At 48.0% G+C, this 22767-nt stretch overlaps 1 protein-coding gene across 17 annotated transcripts in view; it reads right to left on the reverse strand.

Annotated features, from left to right (window-relative positions):
* Positions 1-7888: 7888 nt before the first annotated feature.
* LOC120028884 (protein phosphatase 1 regulatory subunit 37-like) overlaps positions 7889-22767 on the reverse strand; it is a 56688-nt gene continuing 41809 nt past the window's right edge. The window contains exons 5-15 of one of the 17 annotated variants that reach the window (XM_038974144.1): positions 22260-22379; positions 20523-20673; positions 20240-20395; positions 19844-19956; positions 14282-14423; positions 13966-14132; positions 12441-13724; positions 12354-12377; positions 10415-12296; positions 10167-10265; positions 7889-10041 (exon numbers count right to left, since the gene is read on the reverse strand). In XM_038974144.1, the coding sequence (XP_038830072.1) occupies positions 10177-10265; positions 10415-12296; positions 12354-12377; positions 12441-13724; positions 13966-14132; positions 14282-14423; positions 19844-19956; positions 20240-20395; positions 20523-20673; positions 22260-22379 (4128 nt within the window). In that variant the 3' untranslated portion in view covers positions 7889-10041; positions 10167-10176. Of the gene's footprint in view, positions 10042-10132; positions 10266-10414; positions 13725-13965; positions 14133-14281; positions 14424-19843; positions 19957-20239; positions 20396-20522; positions 20674-22259; positions 22380-22767 lie in introns of all 17 variants that reach the window. The other 16 variants (XR_005473543.1, XM_038974150.1, XM_038974140.1 and 13 more) reach the window with 16 other exon arrangements.

The following is a 22767-nucleotide window of genomic DNA, read 5'->3' on the forward strand; positions in this document are numbered from 1 at the left end:
AGATAGTTTAGAAGAGTACATTATGAGATGTAGGTGAAGCTACAAAACACCACAGGTCACAATGTTGCACAGCCATTGCTTACATGATTCACCTCAACAGTCTGCCTGTGCGCTAAAGACAACACTAATGTATTTCCAGGTGAGGTGTACTGGGAGCTGAAACCCACTGCATTACTTCTAGGTTTACTGAAATGAAAGGTAAACGGGGAAGCTGAGAAAAGCAGACTTAGAACTGAAGGTCACGTTTTAATTAGTTTTCAGTGTTGCTTTCATTGTGGATTTAAGCCAATTCATGGGTGGCAGTTTGGGCTGGGGAAAAGTAGGACAAAGGAAATACTTGCACAGATACACTAGGAAAAGGAAAAAACATGAAAGAAAATTAGTTCTTAAACGTTAACATGGGTATTGAGTTTTCTATTCCAGGTTCTGCCCTTAGTCTCTCTATCCAATCAAGTCACACGTGTCTACTGTACAGAAAGAGAATGGTCCTTCATCCCATTTTTATCCTCTATAATTCCACTTCTGAAATTAATGTTTAAGGCTTTCTCTAGCCCCCTCTCCTTTCCTCTCTCTAGCTCATGATCATTCTTCATATAAGCGGCTGGGGGTGAGAGGGTGGGGTTGGATTAGTATTGGCTGGAATTCCTTCAGAACAGAATTAGTAATATAAAGAGAACATACCCCCCCACATACACACAATGCCCTCGCCCCATGAGCCTGTCTCAGGGGGGCCGGTGAACCGCCTCACCCCTCAACGTCCCATCTTAACGTTTGGTCACATTTTGGAAAGTTAAGACTGAACCTGCCATCCCCTGAAATCTGATTTAAAGACAAGCCTTTTGAGTCTTGACATAACAGAGAATAAAAACAGCCATACCAGAATAGTTCTGAATGCTTGGCCAAGATGCCACTTCATACTTCATGTATGCCATGTCGTTAGAGTACGCAATCGCTGATCCGAGTGGTCTCACTGTTGTTTTTAGAACCATCTCTATCAGTACACATGTCCAATGGACAAAAAAAAAAGATAGAAGTTCATAGAATAAACTGAAATTAGATAAAACAAATGGCAAGCAACCAAAACAGCATAGACAGTGACATATCCAGTTCTCTCAATACTTCTCTTGAAAGGTGAAAGGTCACATATTGCACAGAGGGGTCACTAGTCTGACCGAACTATCTCCGTCAGCTCTTGTACTGGGCCTTGGACTGGTATGCGAATCAGATTTCCACTATTGTTATTGTAGTTCCACATTGTGTAACAATGTCCCTGGAGGGGATGGCTGCCGTTTTACGGGCTCCTAACCCGTTGTTTGTTTTTTCGCATTGTGTAACTCGTTTTGTACATAATGTTGCTGCTACCGTCTCTTAAGACCGAAAAGAGCTTCTGGACATCAGAACAGCGATTACTCACCTCGAACTGGACAAAGATTTTTTTCTTTAATGAGTCCGACGCGAAGGATATACCGCTTTGTCAAGACAAGGCCCAAATCCCCATCATCAGCGTGAAGAAAAGACGGAGGAAAAGGGGGATGGGGTGCTTTGGAAGAATTCACCAACGAGTAGGTAAACCACCACTACCCTCCGTATTATTGGTCAACGTGCAATCATTGGAAAACAAACTGGACGATCTACGATTAAGACTATCCTAATAACGGGACATTAGTATGAAGTGCTTTGAAAGGCTGGTCATGGCTCAACACTATCATGCCGGAAACTCTAGACCCACTCCAACTCGCATAACGCGCAAACAGCTCCACAGATGACGCAATCTCAATCGCACTCCACACTGCCATTTACCACCTGGACAAAAGGAACACCTACGTGAGAATGCTGTTCATTGACTACAGCTCAGCGTTCAACACCATAGTGCCACAAAGCTCATCACTAAGCTAAGGACCCTGGGACTAAACACCTCCCTCTGCAACTGGATTAAGGACTTCCCGACGAGCCACCCCCGGTGGTATGGTTAGGCAACAACACATCTGCCACGCTGATCCTCAACACCGGGGCCCCTCAGGGGTCCGTGCTTAGTCCCCTCCTGTACTCCCTGTTCAGTCAAGACTGCGTGGCAAAGCACAACTCCAACACCATCATTAAGTTTGCTGACGACACAAGTGGTAGGCCTGATCACCGACAAGACATCCTATAGGGAGGTGGTCAGAGACCTGGCAGTGTGGTGCCAGGACAAAAACCTCTCCCTCATAGTGAGCAAGACAAAGGAGCTGATCGTGGACTATAGGAAAAAGAGGGCCGAACAGGCTCCCATTAACATCGACAGAGCTGAAGTGGAGCGGGTCGTTAGTTTCAAGTTCCTTGGTGTCCACATCACGTAAGAACATTCATGGTCCAAACACACCAGAACAGTTGTGAAGAGCATGCCGCATTCAAAAATGTAGAACTAAGAACAGATATAGCCCGTGGCTCTCCAGACCTGACTGCCCTTGACCAGCACAAAAACATCCTGTGGCATTCTGCATTATCATCGAACAGCCCCCGTGATATGCAACTTTTCAGGGAAGTTAGGAACAAATATACACAGGCAGTTAGGAAAGCTAAGGCTAGCTTTTTCAAGCAGAAATTTGAATCCTGTAGCACAAACTCAAAAAAGTTATGGGACACTAAAGTCCATGGAGAATAAGAGCACCTCCTCCCAGCTGCCCACTACACTGAGGCTAGGAAACACCGTCACCACCGATAAATCCACTATAATTGACCATTTCAATAAGCATTTTTCTACGGCTGGCCATGCTTTCCACCTGGCAACCCCTACCTCGATCAACAGCCCTCAACCCCCCCCCCCCCCCCCCCCACAGCATCTCCCCCAAACCTCCCCCACTTCTCCTTCACCCAAATCCAGATAGCTGATATTCTGAAAGAGCTGCAAAATCTGGACCCCTACAAATCAGCCGGGCTAGACAATCTGGAACCTCTCTTTCTAAAATGATCTGCCGAAATTGTTGCAACCCCGCGTGGCCGCTGCTACTCTAACCTGGTGGTCCCAGCGCGCACGACCCACGTGGAGTTCCAGGTCTCCGGCAGCCTCTGGAACTGCCGATCTGCGGCCAACAAGGCAGAGTTAATCTCAGCCTATGCTTCCCTCCAGTCCCTCGACTTCTTGGCACTGATGGAAACATGGATTACCACTGATAACACTGCTACTCCTACTGCTCTCTCCTCGTCTGCCCACGTGTTCTCGCACACCCCGAGAGCTTCTGGTCAGCGGGGTGGTGGCACTGGGATCCTCATCTCTCCCAAGTGGACATTCTCTCTTTCTCCCCTGACCCATCTGTCTATCGCCTCCTTTGAATTCCATGCTGTCACAGTTACCAGCCCTTTCAAGCTTAACATCCTTATCATTTATCGCCCTCCAGGTTCCCTTGGAGAGTTCATCAATGAGCTTGACGCCCTGATAAGTTCCTTTCCTGAGGATGGCTCACCTCTCACAGTTCTGGGTGACTTTAACCTCCCCACGTCTACCTTTGACTCATTCCTCTCTGCCTCCTTTCCACTCCTCTCCTCTTTTGACCTCACCCTCTCACCTTCCCCCCCTACTCACAAGGCAGGCAATACGCTTGACCTCATCTTTACTAGATGCTGTTCTTCCACTAATCTCATTGCAACTCCCCTCCAAGTCTCCGACCACTACCTTGTATCCTTTTCCCTCTCGCTCTCATCCAACACTTCCCACACTGCCCCTACTCGGATGGTATCGCGCCGTCCCAACCTTCGCTCTCTCTCCCCCGCTACTCTCTCCTCTTCCATCCTATCATCTCTTCCCTCTGCTCAAACCTTCTCCAACCTATCTCCTGATTCTGCCTCCTCAACCCTCCTCTCCTCCCTTTCTGCATCCTTTGACTCTCTATGTCCCCTATCCTCCAGGCCGGCTCGGTCCTCCCCTCCTGCTCCGTGGCTCGACGACTCATTGCGAGCTCACAGAACAGGGCTCCGGGCAGCCGAGCGGAAATGGAGGAAAACTCGCCTCCCTGCGGACCTGGCATCCTTTCACTCCCTCCTCTCTACATTCTCCTCTTCTGTCTCTGCTGCTAAAGCCACTTTCTACCACTCTAAATTCCAAGCATCTGCCTCTAACCCTAGGAAGCTCTTTGCCACCTTCTCCTCCCTCTTGAATCCTCCTCCCCCCTCCTCCCTCTCTGCGGATGACTTCGTCAACCATTTTGAAAAGAAGGTTGACGACATCCGATCCTCGTTTGCTAAGTCAAACGACACCGCTGGTTCTGCTCACACTGCCCTACCCTGTGCTTTGACCTCTTTCTCCCCTCTCTCTCCAGATGAAATCTCGCGTCTTGTGACGGCCGGCCGCCCAACAACCTGCCCGCTTGACCCTATCCCCTCCTCTCTTCTCCAGACCATTTCCGGAGACCTTCTCCCTTACCTCACCTCGCTCATCAACTCATCCTTGACCGCTGGCTACGTCCCTTCCGTCTTCAAGAGAGCGAGAGTTGCACCCCTTCTGAAAAAACCTACACTCGATCCCTCCGATGTCAACAACTACAGACCAGTATCCCTTCTTTCTTTTCTCTCCAAAACTCCTGAACGTGCCGTCCTTGGCCAGCTCTCCTGCTATCTCTCTCAGAATGACCTTCTTGATCCAAATCAGTCAGGTTTCAAGACTAGTCATTCAACTGAGACTGCTCTTCTCTGTGTCACGGAGGCGCTCCGCACTGCTAAAGCTAACTCTCTCTCCTCTGCTCTCATCCTTCTAGACCTATCGGCTGCCTTTGACACTGTGAACCATCAGATCCTCCTCTCCACCCTCTCCGAGCTGGGCATCTCCGGCGCGGCTCACGCTTGGATTGCGTCCTACCTGACAGGTCGCTCCTACCAGGTGGCGTGGCGAGAATCTGTCTCCGCACCACGTGCTCTCACCACTGGTGTCCCCCAGGGCTCTGTTCTAGGCCCTCTCCTATTCTCGCTATACACCAACTCACTTGGCTCTGTCATATCCTCACATGGTCTCTCCTATCATTGCTATGCAGACGACACACAATTAATCTTCTCCTTTCCCCCCTCTGATAACCAGGTGGCGAATCGCATCTCTGCATGTCTGGCAGACATATCAGTGTGGATGACGGATCACCACCTCAAGCTGAACCTCGGCAAGACGGAGCTGCTCTTCCTCCCGGGGAAGGACTGCCCGTTCCATGATCTTGCCATCACGGTTGACAACTCCATTGTGTCCTCCTCCCAGAGTGCTAAGAACCTTGGCGTGATCCTGGACAACACCCTGTCGTTCTCAACCAACATCAAGGCGGTGACCCGTTCCTGTAGGTTCATGCTCTACAACATTCGCAGAGTACGACCCTGCCTCACACAGGAAGCGGCGCAGGTCCTAATCCAGGCACTTGTCATCTCCCGTCTGGATTACTGCAACTCGCTGTTGGCTGGGCTCCCTGCCTGTGCCATTAAACCCCTACAACTCATCCAGAACGCCGCAGCCCGTCTGGTGTTCAACCTTCCCAAGTTCTCTCACGTCACCCCGCTCCTCCGCTCTCTCCACTGGCTTCCAGTTGAAGCTCGCATCCGCTACAAGACCATGGTGCTTGCCTACGGAGCTGTGAGGGGAACGGCACCTCCGTACCGTCAGGCTCTGATCAGGCCCTACACCCAAACAAGGGCACTGCGTTCATCCACCTCTGGCCTGCTCGCCTCCCTACCACTGAGGAAGTACAGTTCCCGCTCAGCCCAGTCAAAACTGTTCGCTGCTCTGGCACCCCAATGGTGGAACAAACTCCCTCACGACGCCAGGTCAGCGGAGTCAATCACCACCTTCCGGAGACACCTGAAACCCCACCTCTTCAAGGAATACCTAGGATAGGATAAAGTAATCCTTCTAACCCCCCCCCCCCCCCCCCTTAAAGAGTTAGATGCACTATTGTAAAGTGGTTGTTCCACTGGATATCATAAAGTGAATGCACCAATTTGTAAGTCGCTCTGGATAAGAGCGTCTGCTAAATGACTTAAATGTAAATGTAAACCCCTATTACTAGCCTGTTCAACCTCTCTTTCGTATCGTCAGATTCACATAGATTGGAAAGCTGGTCATCCCCCGCTTCAAAGGGGGAGACACTCTAGACCCAAACTGCTACAGAACTATATCTATTCTACTCTGCCTTTCTAAGGTCTTCGAAAGCCAAGTTAACAAACAGATTACTGACCATTTCGAATCCCACCATACCTTCGCCGCTATGCAATCTGGTTTCAGAGCTGGTCATGGGTGCACCAAAGCCACGCTTAAGGTCCTAAACGATACCATAACAGCCATCGATAAGAGACATTACTGTGCAGCCGTATTCATCGACCTGGCCAAGGCTTTCGACTCTCTCAACCACAACAGTCTTATTGGCAGACTCAACAGCCTTGGTTTCTCAAACGATTACCTCGCCTGGTTCACCAACTACTTCTCTGATAGAGTTCAGTGTGTCAAATCGGAGGGCCTGTTGTCCGGACCTCTGGCAGTCTCTATGGGGGTGCCACAGGGTTCAATTCTCAGGCCGACTCTCTTCTCTGTATACATCAATGACGTCGCTCTTGCTGCGTACGGCCCAGTACATCCCTGGTGCCAAGCTTCCTGACATCCAGGACCTTTATACTAGGTGTGTCAGAGGAAGGCCCGAAAAATTGTCAGACTCCAGTAACCCAAGTCATAGACTGTTCTCTCTGCTACTGCATGGCAAGCCGTACCGCAGAGCCAAGTCTAGTACTTAAAGGCTCCTTAACAGCTTCTACCCCCAAGCCATAAGACTGCTGAACAAATGGCCACCTGTACTATTTACATTGACCCCCCCCCTGTTTTTACACTGCTGCTACTCTGTTTATCATCTATGCATAGTCACTTTACAAATGACCTCAACTAACCTGTTCCCCCGCACATTGACTCGGTACCGGTACCCCCTGTATACAGCTTTGTTATTGCTATGTCATTTTCCTGTGTTACTTTTTGATTAGATTTTTTTTACTATAGTTTATTTAGTAAATATTTTCTTAACTATTTCTTGAACTGCATTGTTGGTTAAGGGCTTGTAAGTAAGCATTTCACGGTAAGGTCCACACCTGCGACAAATACAATTTGATTTGATTGTGTCCGTGGTTCTTAGTGAAGTGGAATACTACATTAACCGTATTAATCCCTTCCATACAAAGCAGTATCACCTCGCCTCATACAACTCAGACCAGGTCACATCCCCTACCTCAGAACACAAGACAGCACAACACTCATTGAGATACACGGTATTCTAATTCTATATCGTCACCATAGAACATCATAACAACCTGAAACCAACAAAGGTGATTGTCATTTTGCATAGGCATCTCACGCCCTCCATCCGTCTCTCTCTAGTCTGGTTCTAATGTCTCAAAGCTCCAGAATTTGTACAATGTAGGTTAGAAACCTCTTGGAACAGGCCTATGAAACACTACCAAAGGCCTCCTACAAATACCTATTTTATTAACTTGAGTCTCTATAAAACTGCTGTGCTGTGACATTGTCAGTTAACGCCACAGGATTTCCTTCCTCTTATAGAAAGCCTTTTTATGTCTATGCCATGTTGACTATTAAATTCCTATTCTCTACATCGGAATAAATGAAATATGGCCATTGGCTAATTTGCTTAAAAAAAACAAAAAGTATTACCATAGAGCAGCATCATGGAAACACAAGCAGCATTTACTTTGCTTGGTGATTGAATGGTACTTACCAGCGGAATAGCAGTGCAGAACAGCCTTTCAGACCTACAGTACTTTGTACTAAATATGATGGTCCGTCAAATGAAGTATTTTCAGAAAACTCCCAATCACTTCCATGCAGAATATCCAATAAATCAATGCAGTTCCCAAAGAGTATTTGAAGTGAAACACTCCCAGTCACTTCATTAGTCATTACATGCATTTATTTGAGAGAGAGAGGAACAAAAATAGTTGCCATACATATCTTTGTGATTACCAGCACATTTCAATTAATTTAACAAATAATTAAAAATGACAAAAAAAATGTAAGCATTACAAATAGTGAGGGCAGCACAGCAATGACGATTTGGGTTGAAAAACAACCTGGTTGACCAGGGGAAATAGAACAGACGGATTGAAACAAGGGGCTCTATTCAACCAAAACCTATATCCAGAGGATCCCGCGGTTGTGACAAACCTGTATTCTTCTTGCACTGTAAGAAAGCACCTTTTGGATACCAGTTGAATAGGGCCCTTGGTAGCTGGCCCATAGGTTCCCAGCGTTGGCCGTTCAGGCTCACATGTCCTCAGTGTTGTTGGGAAGTTCACTCAAACTTTCACCCACATGTTTGTGTTCAAATCAATGTCCTCCTGGCCTACAAGAGTCTTAAGCAGTAGCTGCTGTTGGGTAATACAGTATATCTAGAAAGGAAAACACCAGCAGCCCCAGCGCCCCCAGGTGGCCATAGCTTAACCTAGCACAGTAGTGTTAAAGATGTGAAGTCTCAAAACAGGGATAGTCTCTCAGTCAGTGTGTTATCAGTGATGTCAACCACCATTCACACTGCCCCTCCTTAGGAAAACGTCCTTTTCGTTTATTTTCATAACTGCACTCCCTCCCTATTGCCATAACCGTTGATCCCTCCACCCAGCAGTCTCATTCACATCAGACCCCCCCCCCCCAAAAAAAACTACATAATAATTGCTCTAATTTGAAACTGAAATATACACCAAAGGGGGGAAATCTTTAAAAGCAAACCCCATGGAAAATAACTAATAAAGAGGGAGAGAACGGGAGAACAATAAATCACACAAAGTAAAAGGCTCATATAAAATAAATAAACAACTGATTTCTCCAAGCAGCAAAACAAAAGGAGATGAAATTTAAACCTAGTCGAGTCGAAGGCAACATTAATCCTGCGTTGAGCTGGGAAATGAGATGGCACAGTGTTGTACCGGCAGAAGACTGAAAGAAAGAGGGGAGGACACGACAGACAAAGTCAGAACTACTTTTTCTTGTTACTCCTATCGAGTGTCACACTACATTTAATCACTCTGGGCGGACAAACATAAAAGAATGTCTGATGACTGTCCGGTGGAGGAAAAAAAGGGTAGACTTACTCTGTAATGAACGGCATTACTCCATCAAGGCAGACATTTTGTTATCCAACATTTACAGAGGTTTCCAGAAGGCTTTAGATGAAAGTAACTCCGCCATCTCATCCAAAAATACATTTTCGACTGAGACGGTGTGTTTTTGGCAGATGACAGATCGTTTGGGTGTTCCAGAGCGTTGCTGGAGAGAGACTGGCGGGGACGATTCCTGAGGGGGGGCCAAAGCGAACGGAAGGAACACAAAAGAAAGCAGTCACTTTGGCAGAGATCCCCTTACGAGGTGTGGGGGGGGACAAATACGCACAAAACAAATGCCTTCTCCTGTCACGCCTTCCTTGGTTATAAAACCCTCTGTGCCCAACTGTCATTGTCAGAGAATGACACACTAAAAAGCCAGTGGGCCCTCTTGGCTGGGTCCCACACTGTCACATACAGCTGTGCACCTTCTCTTTCCTCCAGCAGAGGGCAATAGTAAGGTTTTGTGTCAGTGTCAAGAACACAGGGTCGGGGTGGAGCAGGGGGTGAGCAGTGTGTCCTGTGTCTTGGGTTAGAGCAGTGATTAAGCCCCTCCTTCCCTCTCTACTTCTTTCTCACCCCCCGCTCCCTGCATGAATGTGGTTTCCTGATTGACGGAATGTAGTGATAGGAAGAAAATCACACTAACCTTTTGCCTTCTTTTTTAAAAATTATTACTTTCTTTAAAATATAACGTGTGTGCGTTTCGGTTGAAAACGTAGTTAATTCCTTACGTGCTGTGATGAAGCTCAATGATTATTGTTTTGTGTCTTATTTTTTTTATTTATTAGGTGTATTACTTAGATGACAACTGGTCCTCTGTTGTCATAGAGGTGGCGGTGGTGAGTTGTGGGATTATGACAACGGGAAAAAATTGTCGGAGCAACAAGAGTCACCGAGACACAGACGATACGAGTTCCTGTGTTCCTCTCTCCAACAAAACCACTGCAGAAGAAACAGAAAGGACCAACATTAGAGAACACATTGGCCGACCTACATTACATCAAATAACGACGTCTCATTTTGTGTGCGTTACCGCAAATGTGGCGTTGTAGTTAGTGTAGGTGTACCATGACACAGCTATGGTGCGTCTCTCCCAGTCTCCAGGCTGGCCTCCAGCAACAACTCCTCCAGGTCCTGACCACAGCTCAGTTCTGCTGTCACACTCACTGGAGAATGCACACACACACACTTTGTCAGACTTTGTGTGTGTCTGCAGGTGTACTATGTGTGTGTGTGTGTGTACTGTATGCATGTGTCGGTCACAACCCTGTTGTCACACTACAGACAGGGTGTTCCCTCAGAGCCTGTGACTCACCGTGCTCCATCACACAGCTACCAGGCCCAGGCTTGGGGCCTTCGGGGTCCAGCAGGTGAAGGACGAACTCTGGCTTCAGCCCGTTGGGCAGGGCCGAGCCCACCACCTCCTCCACGCTCTCCCCCTCGTCCGTGGAGCTCTCGTCTGGGGACTCCTCTGCCTTGGGAGGGGAGCTACAGCCCTCCACCTCCAGAGCAGTGTCTGTCTCGGCTGGAACAGGTGAGGGCTTGGCGGGAAGGGTGGTCTGTGATTGCCCCTCTGGTTGGAGAGGCTGCTGCTGTAGTTGCTCTAGAACAGGTTGTTGTTGCTGCTGTTCCACCTGCACAGGAAGTGCCTGTTGTGCTAGTTGCTGCTGCTCCTCCTCTGACAGATATAGTTCCTGTTCTGCTTCTGCTACACTCTCAGTGGCTCCCTGCTCAGAGGGACTCTCTGGCACCACCTGTCGGTGTGCCTGTGGAAGTGTCTCTGCCGGTTCCTGTTCTGGGGGCAGAAGCTCAGAGTCTGGCTGCACTGTTTCAGGCTGTGACTGGAGTGGTGCTGTTAGAAGGAGATCCCCCAGTGGCTTAGTGTTAGTCTGCATCGCTAGCTGAGGCGCTAACGGTTGCGGCGCTAATGGTTGCTGAACTGTGTCACTAGCCTGTTCCGGAATATGTTCCTGCTGTGGAAGCCGTTCTGACTGCATCTCATCTTCCTCTGTGTTGGTTTGAGACTCTGCCTGTTCACGAAATGTCTCTTCTACTGGGTCCTGACTCGCCTCCTTTTCTCCCACCACCACCTCTCCTTCCAGCGCAGCTTCAGTGGACTGCTGCTCAACAGCAGACTGTTCTAGCCGGGGCTCTGTAGCTGTCTCTACCATCTGCTCTGTCTGTTGGGGTGATGCTAGTGATTGAGTGGCTACATCTTCTGTAGGAAGGGACAGTGTGTGTGATGGCTGGGCTGCTGTTCCTGGGCTCTGCTCTGCCAGTACAGGTTGCGAACTGTCTAGAACGCCCTCGACTTCCTCCTCTGTGGGTTGGGTTAGGAGGTTGGATGGTGGTTCTAGCGTCTCAGACGGGTCATTAGGAGTCTCTACTACGTCCTCCTCGGAAGAAGGTTCCTCTGGCGCAACAGGACTCTTCTCCGTCTGTTTAGGATCTATTGTCTGTGGTTCATCTAAACTCTGGACCAGCCCCCGTGTCAGTGGCGTGGTTTGGGGTTGTGTCTGTTCTGTCAGGCTCTGTCTCACCTCCTGTGTCAGCGGCGTGGGCGTGGTCTGGGTTTGTGTCTGTTCCGTCAGGCTCTGTCTCACCTCCTGTGTCAGTGGCGTGGGCGTGGTCTGGGGTTGTGTCTGTTCCGTCAGGCTCTGTCTCACCTCCTGTGTCAGTGGCGTGGGCGTGGTCTGGGGTTGTGTCTGTTCCGTCAGGCTCTGTCTCACTTCCTGTGTCAGTGGCGTGGTCTGGGGTTGTGTCTGTTCCGTCAGGCTCTGTGTCACCTCCTGTGTCAGTGGCGTGGGCGTGGTCTGGGGTTGTGTCTGTTCCGTCAGGCTCTGTCTCACCTCCTGTGTCAGTGGCGTGGGCGTGGTCTGGGGTTGTGTCTGTTCTGTCAGGCTCTGTGTCACCTCCTGTGTCAGCGGCGTGGGCGTGGTCTGGGGTTGTGTCTGTCCCGTCAGGCTCTGTCTCACCTCCTGTGTCAGTGGCGTGGGCGTGGTCTGGGGTTGTGTCTGTTCCGTCAGGCTCTGTCTCACCTCCTGTGTCAGTGGCGTGGGCGTGGTCTGGGGTTGTGTCTGTTCCGTCAGGCTCTGTCTCACTTCCTGTGTCAGTGGCGTGGTCTGGGGTTGTATCTGTTCTGTCAGGCTCTGTGTCACCTCCTGTGTCAGTGGCGTGGGCGTGGTCTGGGGTTGTGTCTGTTCCGTCAGGCTCTGTCTCACTTCCTGTGTCAGTGGCGTGGTCTGGGGTTGTATCTGTTCCGTCAGGCTCTGTCTCACCTCCTGTGTCAGTGGCGTGGGCGTGGTCTGGGGTTGTGTCTGTTCCGTCAGGCTCTGTCTCACTTCCTGTGTCAGTGGCGTGGTCTGGGGTTGTATCTGTTCTGTCAGGCTCTGTCTCACTTCCTGTGTCAGTGGCGTGGGCGTGGTCTGGGGTTGTGTCTGTTCCGTCAGGCTCTGTCTCACTTCCTGTGTCAGCGGCGTGGGCGTGGTCTGGGGTTGTGTCTGTCCCGTCAGGCTCTGTCTCACTTCCTGTGTCAGTGGCGTGGGCGTGGTCTGGGGTTGTGTCTGTCCCGTCAGGCTCTGTCTCACTTCCTGTGTCAGTGGCGTGGGCGTGGTCTGGGGTTGTGTCTGTCCCGTCAGGCTCTGTCTCACTTCCTGTGTCAGTGGCGTGGTCTGGGGTTGTATCTGTTCTGTCAGGCTCTGTGTCACCTCCTGTGTCAGTGGCGTGGTCTGGGGTTGTGTCTGTCCCGTCAGGCTCTGTCTCACTTCCTGTGTCAGTGGCGTGGGCGTGGTCTGGGGTTGTGTCTGTTCCGTCAGGCTCTGTCTCACTTCCTGTGTCAGTGGCGTGGGCATGGTCTGGGGTTGTGTCTGTTCTGTTCTCACCTCCTCCTGTGAGGGTTGTGAAGGGGCCTGTGGTCGATGTGTGGTTTGCTTCACTAGTGACACCACTGGCTCCTTTGAGGCCTTGGGGTTGTGCATGCCAATCTTCCCCAGAACCTGCTGCTGGTCAGAGGGGCTCTCTACTCTGGTCACCATGAAGATCTTGTGGCCCCTCCCGGGGCTCGACACAGAGATACAGCGGCCCGGCGAAGGGGGCGTACCGGGGGGGCCCGTGGACTCCGTGACGGTGATCCCTGAAATGAAAGCCCCCGTAGCTGGTGGGGTAAAGGGGGCGGTTGGCATCTGTGAAGCACTGAGGGGGTGCTGGGTTGTCGCTGCCCGGAGTGAAGGGCCAGTGTGTTTGGGGACAGGGGAGACGGAGGGAGCTTTAGAGAGAACCACCTCTTCCTCCTCATCGTCGTCTGTGTCCGAGTCTGACTCCAACAGCAAAGGCAACACTATTCCCTCAGAGCGCACTGCCGATTGGCTGTCAGTCAGGCTCTCAGTGTCTTTTACTCCTTCCTTTCCTCCCTCACACTCACTGTCTTCCCCATCTTTTTCAACATGCTCGCCGGAATCAGCTCCATCCTCCTCTTCGGTTCTGTCCTCGGTGGCGATCTCGGCCATGGAGGCCGAATGCATCTGCTGCTCGGTCTCCTCCTTCTCCTTGGCTAGGATGAAGTTCCGCTTGCAGCCGTTCTGGATCTCAGCCAGCAGGGAACGCTGCGTATCGATGAAGCTCTTCACCTGGGAGACGGAAGGAAAAAACAGAGGGATGAGAACAAGGAGAGATCGGGGGTTCATACGTTGATGTTCCCCCATCTACGTCAACCCTACTCCCCCCATTCCTACAAATTCATTTCCCCATTTATTTTCCCTGGACAACACAATTAATCTTGACAATGTGTTACAAAAGGGCAATTTGCATACAGTTCCCCCTCCTCTCTGTACTTCTCCCCATCACCTCCCCCTTCCCCCCCTCTCTCACAGTCTCTTTCTTGGGCTCTCGGTCCAGGTCGAGGCGTAGGAGGGAGGTGTTGACTTTGAGGGCCAGGGAGAGGGCCATGAGGCCCCCCGTCTTGATCTCGTTCTCCCTCAGGTCCAGACGCAGCAGCCGGGGGCTCTCTGCGATGAACTCTGCCACTGCCACGGCACCTGACATACAGTACAGGGGGGGTGAGGTGGTGGTACAGGGCTCAGCTCAATGCCTTTTCACACACTAACAGCTCCGTTTACATGCACAATGAGCTTGGTTTTCAATCAAAATGTTTGTAATAGCTGTAAATAGCAAAATAAGGACACACCCTCGCAGGACAGCTTGGTGGACGCCAGGCCAAGCCTGAGCACCGAGCGGTTGGAGATCAGCCCGTCCTTCAGCTTGTGGACCCCCTCGTTCCCCACAGAGTTATGGCCCAGATTTAGGGTCTCCAAACTCTGGGTACAGGGCTAGAGCGAGAGGAACAGGGTTTACACATAGCATAGGACAGTGGGCAGAAAATATACTGTGACGTACGAAGGAAAGTACAACACTGTACCACGAGATGGCTGTATCGATCACTTTGAAAATGTATATACAGTTGAAGTCAGAAGTTTACATAAACTTAGGTAGTAGTCATTAAAACTCGTTTTTCAACCACTCCACAAATTTCTTGCTAACAAACTATAGTTTTGACAAGTCGGTTAGGACATCTATTTTGTGCATGACACAAGTCATTTTTCCAACAATTATTTACAGACAGATTATTTCACTGTATCACAATTCCAGTGGGTCAGAAGTTTACATACACTATGTTGACTGTGCCTTTAAACAGCTTGGAATATTCCAGAAAATTATGTCATGGCTTTAGAAGCTTCTGATAGGCTAATTGACATAATTTGAGTCAATAGGAGGTGTACCTGTGGATGTATTTCAAGGCCTACCTTCAAAGTCAGTGCCTCTTTGCTTGACATCATGGGAAAATCAAAAGAAATCAGCCAAGACCTCAGAAAAAAAACTGTAGACCTCCATAAGTCTGGTTCATCCTTGGGAGCAATTTCCAAACGCCTGAAGGTACCACGTTCATCTGTACAAACAATAGTACGCAAGTATAAACACCACGGGACCACGCAGCAGTCATAGCGCTCAGTAAGGACACGCGTTCTGTTTCCTAGAGATGAACGTACTTTGGTGCAAAAAGTGCAAATCAATCCCAGAACAACAGCAAAGGACCTTGTGAAGATGCTGGAGGAAACAGGTACAAAAGTATCAAAATCTACAGTAAAACGACTCCTATATCGACATAACCTGAAAGGCCACTCAGCAAGGAAGAAGCCACTGCTCCAAAACCACCATAAAAAAAGCCAGACTACGGTTTTCAACTGCACATGGGGACAAAGATCAGACTTTTTGGAGAAATGTCCTCTGGTCCGATGAAACAAAAATAGAACTGTTTGGCCATAATGACCATCGTTATGTTTGGAGGAAAAAGGGGGAGACTTGCAAGCCGAAGAACACCATCCCAACCGTGAAGCACGGGGGTGGCAGCATTATGTTGTGGGGGTGCTTCACAAAGTAAATGGCATCATGAGGAAGGAAAATTATGTGGATATATTGAAGCAACATCAGTCAGGAAGTTGAAGCTTGGTCGCAAATCACAAAGCCCTGACCTCAATCCTTTAGAAAATGTGTGGGCAGAACTGAAAAAGCATGTACGAGCAAGGAGGCCTACAAACCTGACTCAGTTACACCAGCTCTGTCAGGATTGAATGGGCCAAAATTCACCCAACTTATTGTGGGAAGCTTGTGGAAGTCTACACAACACGTTCGACCCAAGTTAAACAATTTAAAGGCAATGCTACCAAATACTAATTGAGTGTATGTAAACTTCTGACCCACTGGGAATGTGATGAAATAAATAACTAATTCTCTCTACTATTATTCTGACATTTCACATTCTTAAAATACAGCAGTGATCCTAACTGACCTAAGACAGGGAATACTATGATTAAATGTCAGGAATTGTGAAAAACGTAATTTAAATGTATTTGGCTAAGGTGTATGTGTATGTAAACTAGAGTCACAAAGTTCAAGTAACAGACATCTCAACATCAACTGTTCAGAAGAGACTGCGTGAAATCAGGCCTTCATGGCCGAATTGCTGCAAAGAAACCACTACTAAAGGACAACAACAAGAAGAGACTTGCTTGGGCCTAGAAACACGAGCAATGGACATTAGACCGGTGGAAATCTGTCCTTTGGTCTGATGAGTCCAAATTAGAGATTTTTCGTTCCAACCAGTGTGTCTTTGTGAGAAGAAGAGTAGATGAACGGATGATCTCCACATGTGTTGATCCCACCGTGAAGCATGGAAGAAGTGTGATTGTGTGGGGGTGCTTTGCTGGTGACACTGTCAGTGATTTATTTAGAATTCAAGGCACCCTTAACCAGCATGGCTACCACAGCATTCTGCAGCGATACGCCATCGCATCTGGTTTGTGCTCAGTGGGACTATAATTTGTTTTTCAACAGGACAATGACCCAACACACCTCAAGAATGTGTAAGGGCTATTTGACCAAGAAGGAGAGTGATGAGTGCTGCATCAGATGACCTGGCCTGCACAAATCACCCGACCTCAACCTAATTGAGATGGTTTGGGATGAGTTGGACTGCAGGGTGAAAGAAAAGCAGCCAACAAGTGCTCAGCATATGTGGGAAATCATCCAAGACTGTTGGAAAAGCATTCCAGGTGAAGCTGGTTGAGAGAATGCCAATAGTGTGCAAAGCTGTCATCACGGGTGGCTACTTTGAAGAAGCTAAAATATCAAATATTTTGATTTGTTTAACACTTTTTTGGTTACTACATGATTCCATATGTGTTATTTCATAAATTTGATGTCTTCACTATTATTCTACAATGTAGAAAATAGTAAAATAAAGAAAAACCCTTGAATGAGTAGGTGTTCTAAACCTACATGTACATGTGTCTCTCCCATTATGAGAGTGCAGTGGAGGAAGTCACAGACCTGCCAACTCTGTCCAACTTTTTAAAGAGTACCACACGCGCGAGCCAAATTGGAGATTCAACTCGCAAATCTAGCGCAAAGGTATCTTAGAAGCATTGCCTCTATAGCTAGTACCAGACACTCATTCTTCATCAGGCAGTCTTCTAAACTCCCGACTCCATTTAATGCCAAGATGTTTAGATTTATTTTTGATTATACTTTTGTAATGCTTTTTGTGACGTGGATCATAATTACAGTACCAGTCTATCAGGTTGCATGATCCTCGTAACGTTACGTGGAAAATACAACTAATGAGACGCAGAATTATATGTACAGTGGGGAGAACAAGTATTTGACACACTGCCGATTTTGCAGGTTTTCCTACTTACAAAGCATGTAGAGGTCTGTAATTTTTAATCATAGGTACACTTCAACTGTGAGAGTCCAGAAAATCACATTGTATGATTTTTAAGTAATTAATTTGCATTTTATTGCATGACATAAGTATTTGATACATCAGAAAAGCAGAACTTAATATTTGGTACAGAAACCTTTGTTTGCAATTACAGATATCATACGTTTCCTGTAGTTCTTGACCAGGTTTGCACACACTGCAGCAGGGATTTTGGCCCACTCCTCCATACAGACCGTCTCCAGATCCTTCAGGTTTCGGGGCTGTCGCTGGGCAATACGGACTTTCAGCTCCCTCCAAAGATTTTCTATTGGGTTCAGGTCTGGAGACTGGCTAGGCCACTCCAGGACCTCTACATGCTTTGTAAGTAGGAAAACCTGGAAAATTGGCAGTGTATCAAATACTACTTCACCCCACTGTATATCATACTCGCACAAATGCGTCAAGTTATTTTTCATATTTGCATTTAATTTCTTTCACTAGCAAATGTGAGTGAACTGCTGGCACTTTAGAGCCCACTGAATGTCCATCTTATGTTCGAAAAGGGATTTGTCCATGTGTTTACGTACAGCTGACAGTCGGCAAACTCAGCATCACAACAAACAGGAGGGGCAGACACGAGTTAGCTACGTCAAATAGTGATGTATTAATCTCCATGTCCATTGACACAAACTCCGTACATGTCTGTGTGTTGCAGCTCGAGAATCGGGATGTTAGATTTACTCAGTGGATTTATTAATTATTTAAAAAAAAGAGAAAACTACACATAAATCAAGCCCTATTAAATTTCAGCGTTTTTTTAAAACTTGGATCTCGTACCTGCGTACATGGACAGAGAATTACGTAGTTGGTACGCAAAATGCGTGCATGCTGGCAGGTCTGCAGTCATGGGATCTCTTGCATGAGTGTTAGAGGAATGTCCAGAGCGTGTCTTCTGCACCACTGGACCCAGTCCCTGATGGAAATGCTAGCTGACAGGCCTCTCCAAAGACCCGGAATCTCGTGTCTACGTCCCAACATTCAGTATTCCCAACACCCCCCCACACTCCTCAATCTAAAGGGACATCATTCTAGTAGCTGCTGCCTTTCATTTCTATATTTTGATATGGTGAGGTAGGAAGTATCAGTCGTACCAAACCTGTCCATCTGGGGGTCCGACTAAGCTTCATGCCAACTGGATAATATACAGTATAATCACAATTAGTGATGCACCGATATGACATTTTTGGCCGATACCGATATCCAATATTTTCCTTGCAAAAAAAACAGATGATAACCGATATTTAAAATACTAGCGTCTTTTTAAGCATTCTAGTACAGTTAAATAGTTAACACACACGCCACTACAATCCCTGGTTCGAATCCAGGCTGTATCACATCCGGCCGTGATTGGGAGTCCCATAGGGCAGCGCACAGTTGGCCCAGCGTCATCTGTAAATGTTAAATAATTTGTTCTTAACGGACTTGCCTAGTTAAATAAATGTTACACACACACTGACCAAAAAAGTTATTTTGTTGGCATTTACCTATGTCCCCATTACCAGTAAAACATAATCAAAACCTATTTCTTTCACTCACTTGCTATTTCGTTGTTCATTTGATCAGTCGTTTCATTCTTAACCAGGATTTCTATGGAACGCCATTTGGGTCTTTGCGTGTCAAATAACACTATTTGACGTGTCAAATAACACAACATAATCTGTTTCAGTAGCTATAGTTAGCTAGGTTAGGAATGCTGTTTTGCGCAAAATTTTACGTGGCGTTATTACGCCATGCACCTACGTTATATAGGTATGCACCGTAGCTTTGACATCGGTTTTTAACGTCGGCGTTAAACTCGACATCGGGCAGATACCGATGTTGGCATTTTTAGCTAATGTCGGCCCGATATATCGTGCATCCCTAATCACAATATCATCCACTGTCTGAAAAACACGCTCCCTCAGGCCTGCTAGTCCTCCACACGGTCAAAACATGATCTTTCTCTATGATAAACAACTGTTGGGAGCAGCACTAGTATGAGCCACCATCCCACTGACTGACAGGCCTAGATATAGACATCACTACCATGCCTAATTCAAGGCCCAGCCTTTAAAGCTGAGCCCAGTTCTCCTGGCAACCGGATCTGTGATAATGGCCTGTACCCAGCTTCTCTGTCCTGACAGGACAAGCCTGAGACATGTCTATGGTTCTGCAGGGAACCCATAGGGATTCATAGTTTGTTTTATATGGGGGACATGTGAGGCAGGCTCCAGACACACACACACACACAGAACTGTTTAAATCAGCAGAGTACAGGGAGCACATGCAAACCACAGTTTCATCAACCCTAATGACTGTATTACATTTGTATGTGTGTGTGCACGCATATGAGTGCTGATGCAAAGCATCAGTGGAAGATGCTTGGCATTTCACTATACTTGTGCATGTGACATTAAAACACCTAATTTCTTGTTGTGTGTGTGTGTTTACCAGTGCAGCTGCGAGGTAGCCCATGCCGTTGTGCGTTAGCTGGTTGTTCCAGAGCACCAGAGTGACCAGGCCTTTCCTCTGTTCCTTCAGGCCTTCACAGACATAGGCCAGACCTGCACATCACACAGAGGGAGAGGTAGAGGGAGAGAGAGAGGTTAGGGCTAGACCTGTAGACCTGACCTTTTGGACTACGAGACGGAAAACTCAACACTGGGTTACGAGGTTGTCATGATGTGATAGAAAAGGTGTGTGAGAGAGAGAGAGACAACAGAGAGAGAATGAGAGCGAGAGAGAAAGAAAGGTTCAGACAGGGTGAGAAAGGGAGCGAGAGAGAGGACTGGACGAGAAACAGAGTGAAGAGGTTGGTGAGATGATAGCAGCGAGCTGTATCCCTACCAGAGTCCAGTATGTGGTTGTTGCGGAGGTCCAGTATCTGGATGTTGCAGTTGAACTTGAGCAAGTTGCCCAGCTGTGCCGAGTCCTGCAGGCCGTTCAGCTTGTTATCAGCCAAGTACAGCTCCCGTAGGTTCATGTTCATCTTCAGAGCCGTGGCTGGAGAGAGGGAGAGATGAGAGAGGGAAGGAGAGACAAATGAGAGAAGGATGAGGAAATGGAGGCAAAAAAACTTCTCAGTTAACACAGTGATGATTTCCTGTCTCCCCTCTTCCCGTCCTGTTACCCAGCAGCATGAGTGGTCGTCCAGAAAGCCCAGCGTTCTCCAGGTGCAGCACAGCAAGACTGCCGCTGATGCGGAGAGCCCGTGCCACAAACGGGGCAGAGTGGTCCAGCAGGGGCGTGTTGCGGGCGTCAAGGTACTGCAGAGAGCTCGTCTGGGGACAGACAAAAACACAAACCAACATTTCAAAATCACATTTATTTTATTTAGCCCTTTTTACATACGCAGTTGTACAAAGAAAGGAGACCCATTTTCTAGATCTCATACAGACATCCTCATGAGTCACTGACACAAATCAGAGGTAGAAACATTTTCTCCTCCGTGTAGACATGCTAACCCATGACAGCAGACCGTTTTGCGTGCGTCTTCGGTTAGCCGGCGATCTACAGCCCACGTACTGTACGCTGGGGCTAATATGGGCGGCCGGTAGCCTAGCGGTTAGAGCATTGTGCCAGTAACCGAAAGGTCGCAAGGGGAAAATTGTCGATGTGCCCTTAACCATGTGTGCACAAACACGCTCGTATAGAGGACGTCCTTGAAATATATATTGGATAATCCTCCCAGCATCCCTGGGTGTGGGAACAACGTGCGCAGGCAGGCAGGCGCGCGCACACACAAACACTCCTTCGGGTTTAACTGTGACCTGACCTCTCTTCCATAATCCAGCAACCTCCCGTAATCTGTAATCAGAGCTCTGATAGTGACGACTCACGTCACAGCGCCAGTTAAGAGCATTATCCCCTGGCTGGTACTGGAGGCCAATACCATTATTCTCTAACAAATACATATGAGTCCCATGCAGCGATGATGACATATTCATAGCCATGTCCAGACACGCACGGAACCTCTGCAAATGTAAAGGACGTCACGCTGCTTGCTCAGAGTACTGCTTCGCCTGCGATTCGGCTCAGAGGCTCAATCCCAGGACCTCTGCCTTGCAAACACGTGACCTCCCTCCTGAAGCGTCTCTATACATCACGCTATTGAAAACGGCCTTCAAATTGCGCATGGGGCGGCGCTTCACGCCGAGTAGTGAGTTTCACAGGTCCCCGTCTGCTACACTAACACTTAAGCCAAAAAAGCGCACGCGTGTATGTGCATGGAGCATAAGATTACAAAAAATCTTCGGCATGCCCGAGCATCCGATCGCTGCCCCAGGGGGTGCTTAAGGTGGAGACCGCAGGCAAGTCTCATCATCATACATGCCCAGGGGAGATGTCTTTCTAAAACCAACGTGGACTAAGTGTTAATGACTCACTGTGTTTCATCAACTCAGGGGATAGGATACGTTGCAAACCCCTTTGATTTAAATGCATTCAAAACATGCTGCTGGAGTCTACCCATTGTGTCATTTAAGAGCCCATCACTTGCTTATTATTATTGCTAAATTCTGCAAAATTTAAAAACACTTAACCCCAATCCCTAAAAGTCAAAATATTGGACTATAAATTGCACCTTCCTGTATTATACTTATGCTACAATGTTTATTCTATTCTACTGAGCCATTTACTTTATGCTTGTATTCTTAACTTTTCTTATTGGTTGTTGCCTTGTCGAGGAGGAACCTGCAAGTAAACATTTCGTTGGACGGTGTATACCATTTGTATCCCGTACATACGACTAATAAAACATTCAGAAAATAATTTAGAAAATACATAAAAGATAGTTGGTGATAACATCATGCATCACATCCTCTGTTCTACCATTCATTTCACTCCCCCAGAGGTCAAGACCTCTCACCTTCCTCATCATGTGGGCTGCGGCCTGCCAGCCGCGGGTGCCGATGTGCTTGTTGAAGGAAATGTTGAGGTGTGTGGCCGACTCATAGTACTCAATCATGTCAAAGAGAGCGGACGCACCCTGGGAGGAAGAGAGGAGAGACATGATTAGAGAGGGTCAAATGTTAGGCCACACTTTACACTGGCCTTATGTCCTAACTACTAAGATAAGATCATAAAAGAGAAATATTCCATAAACATATTACCTACAAGTGTTGCCGTATGTTATTAAAAAAAAGGTAGAGAGGGGTGTTATGGGAGGAAGGGCTGACAGAGTTGTGCACAACCTCTTACTATGGAAATGGCTAGCCGGCTCAAGGGTGGTGGTGGGGGGGGGGGGCCTGCTGGAACATACCACTGGTTGGTGAGTGTGCGTGTGAGCAAGTGTGTGGGCGAGATGACTGCGGCTAGGGCAGCAATAATACTGTGCCTGTGGAATTATTCATGCAAATCAAATCAAAGAGAACATT

The sequence above is a fragment of the Salvelinus namaycush genome, chromosome 34, assembly GCF_016432855.1.
Source record: "Salvelinus namaycush isolate Seneca chromosome 34, SaNama_1.0, whole genome shotgun sequence".
Classification (NCBI taxonomy): Eukaryota; Metazoa; Chordata; class Actinopteri; order Salmoniformes; family Salmonidae; genus Salvelinus; species Salvelinus namaycush.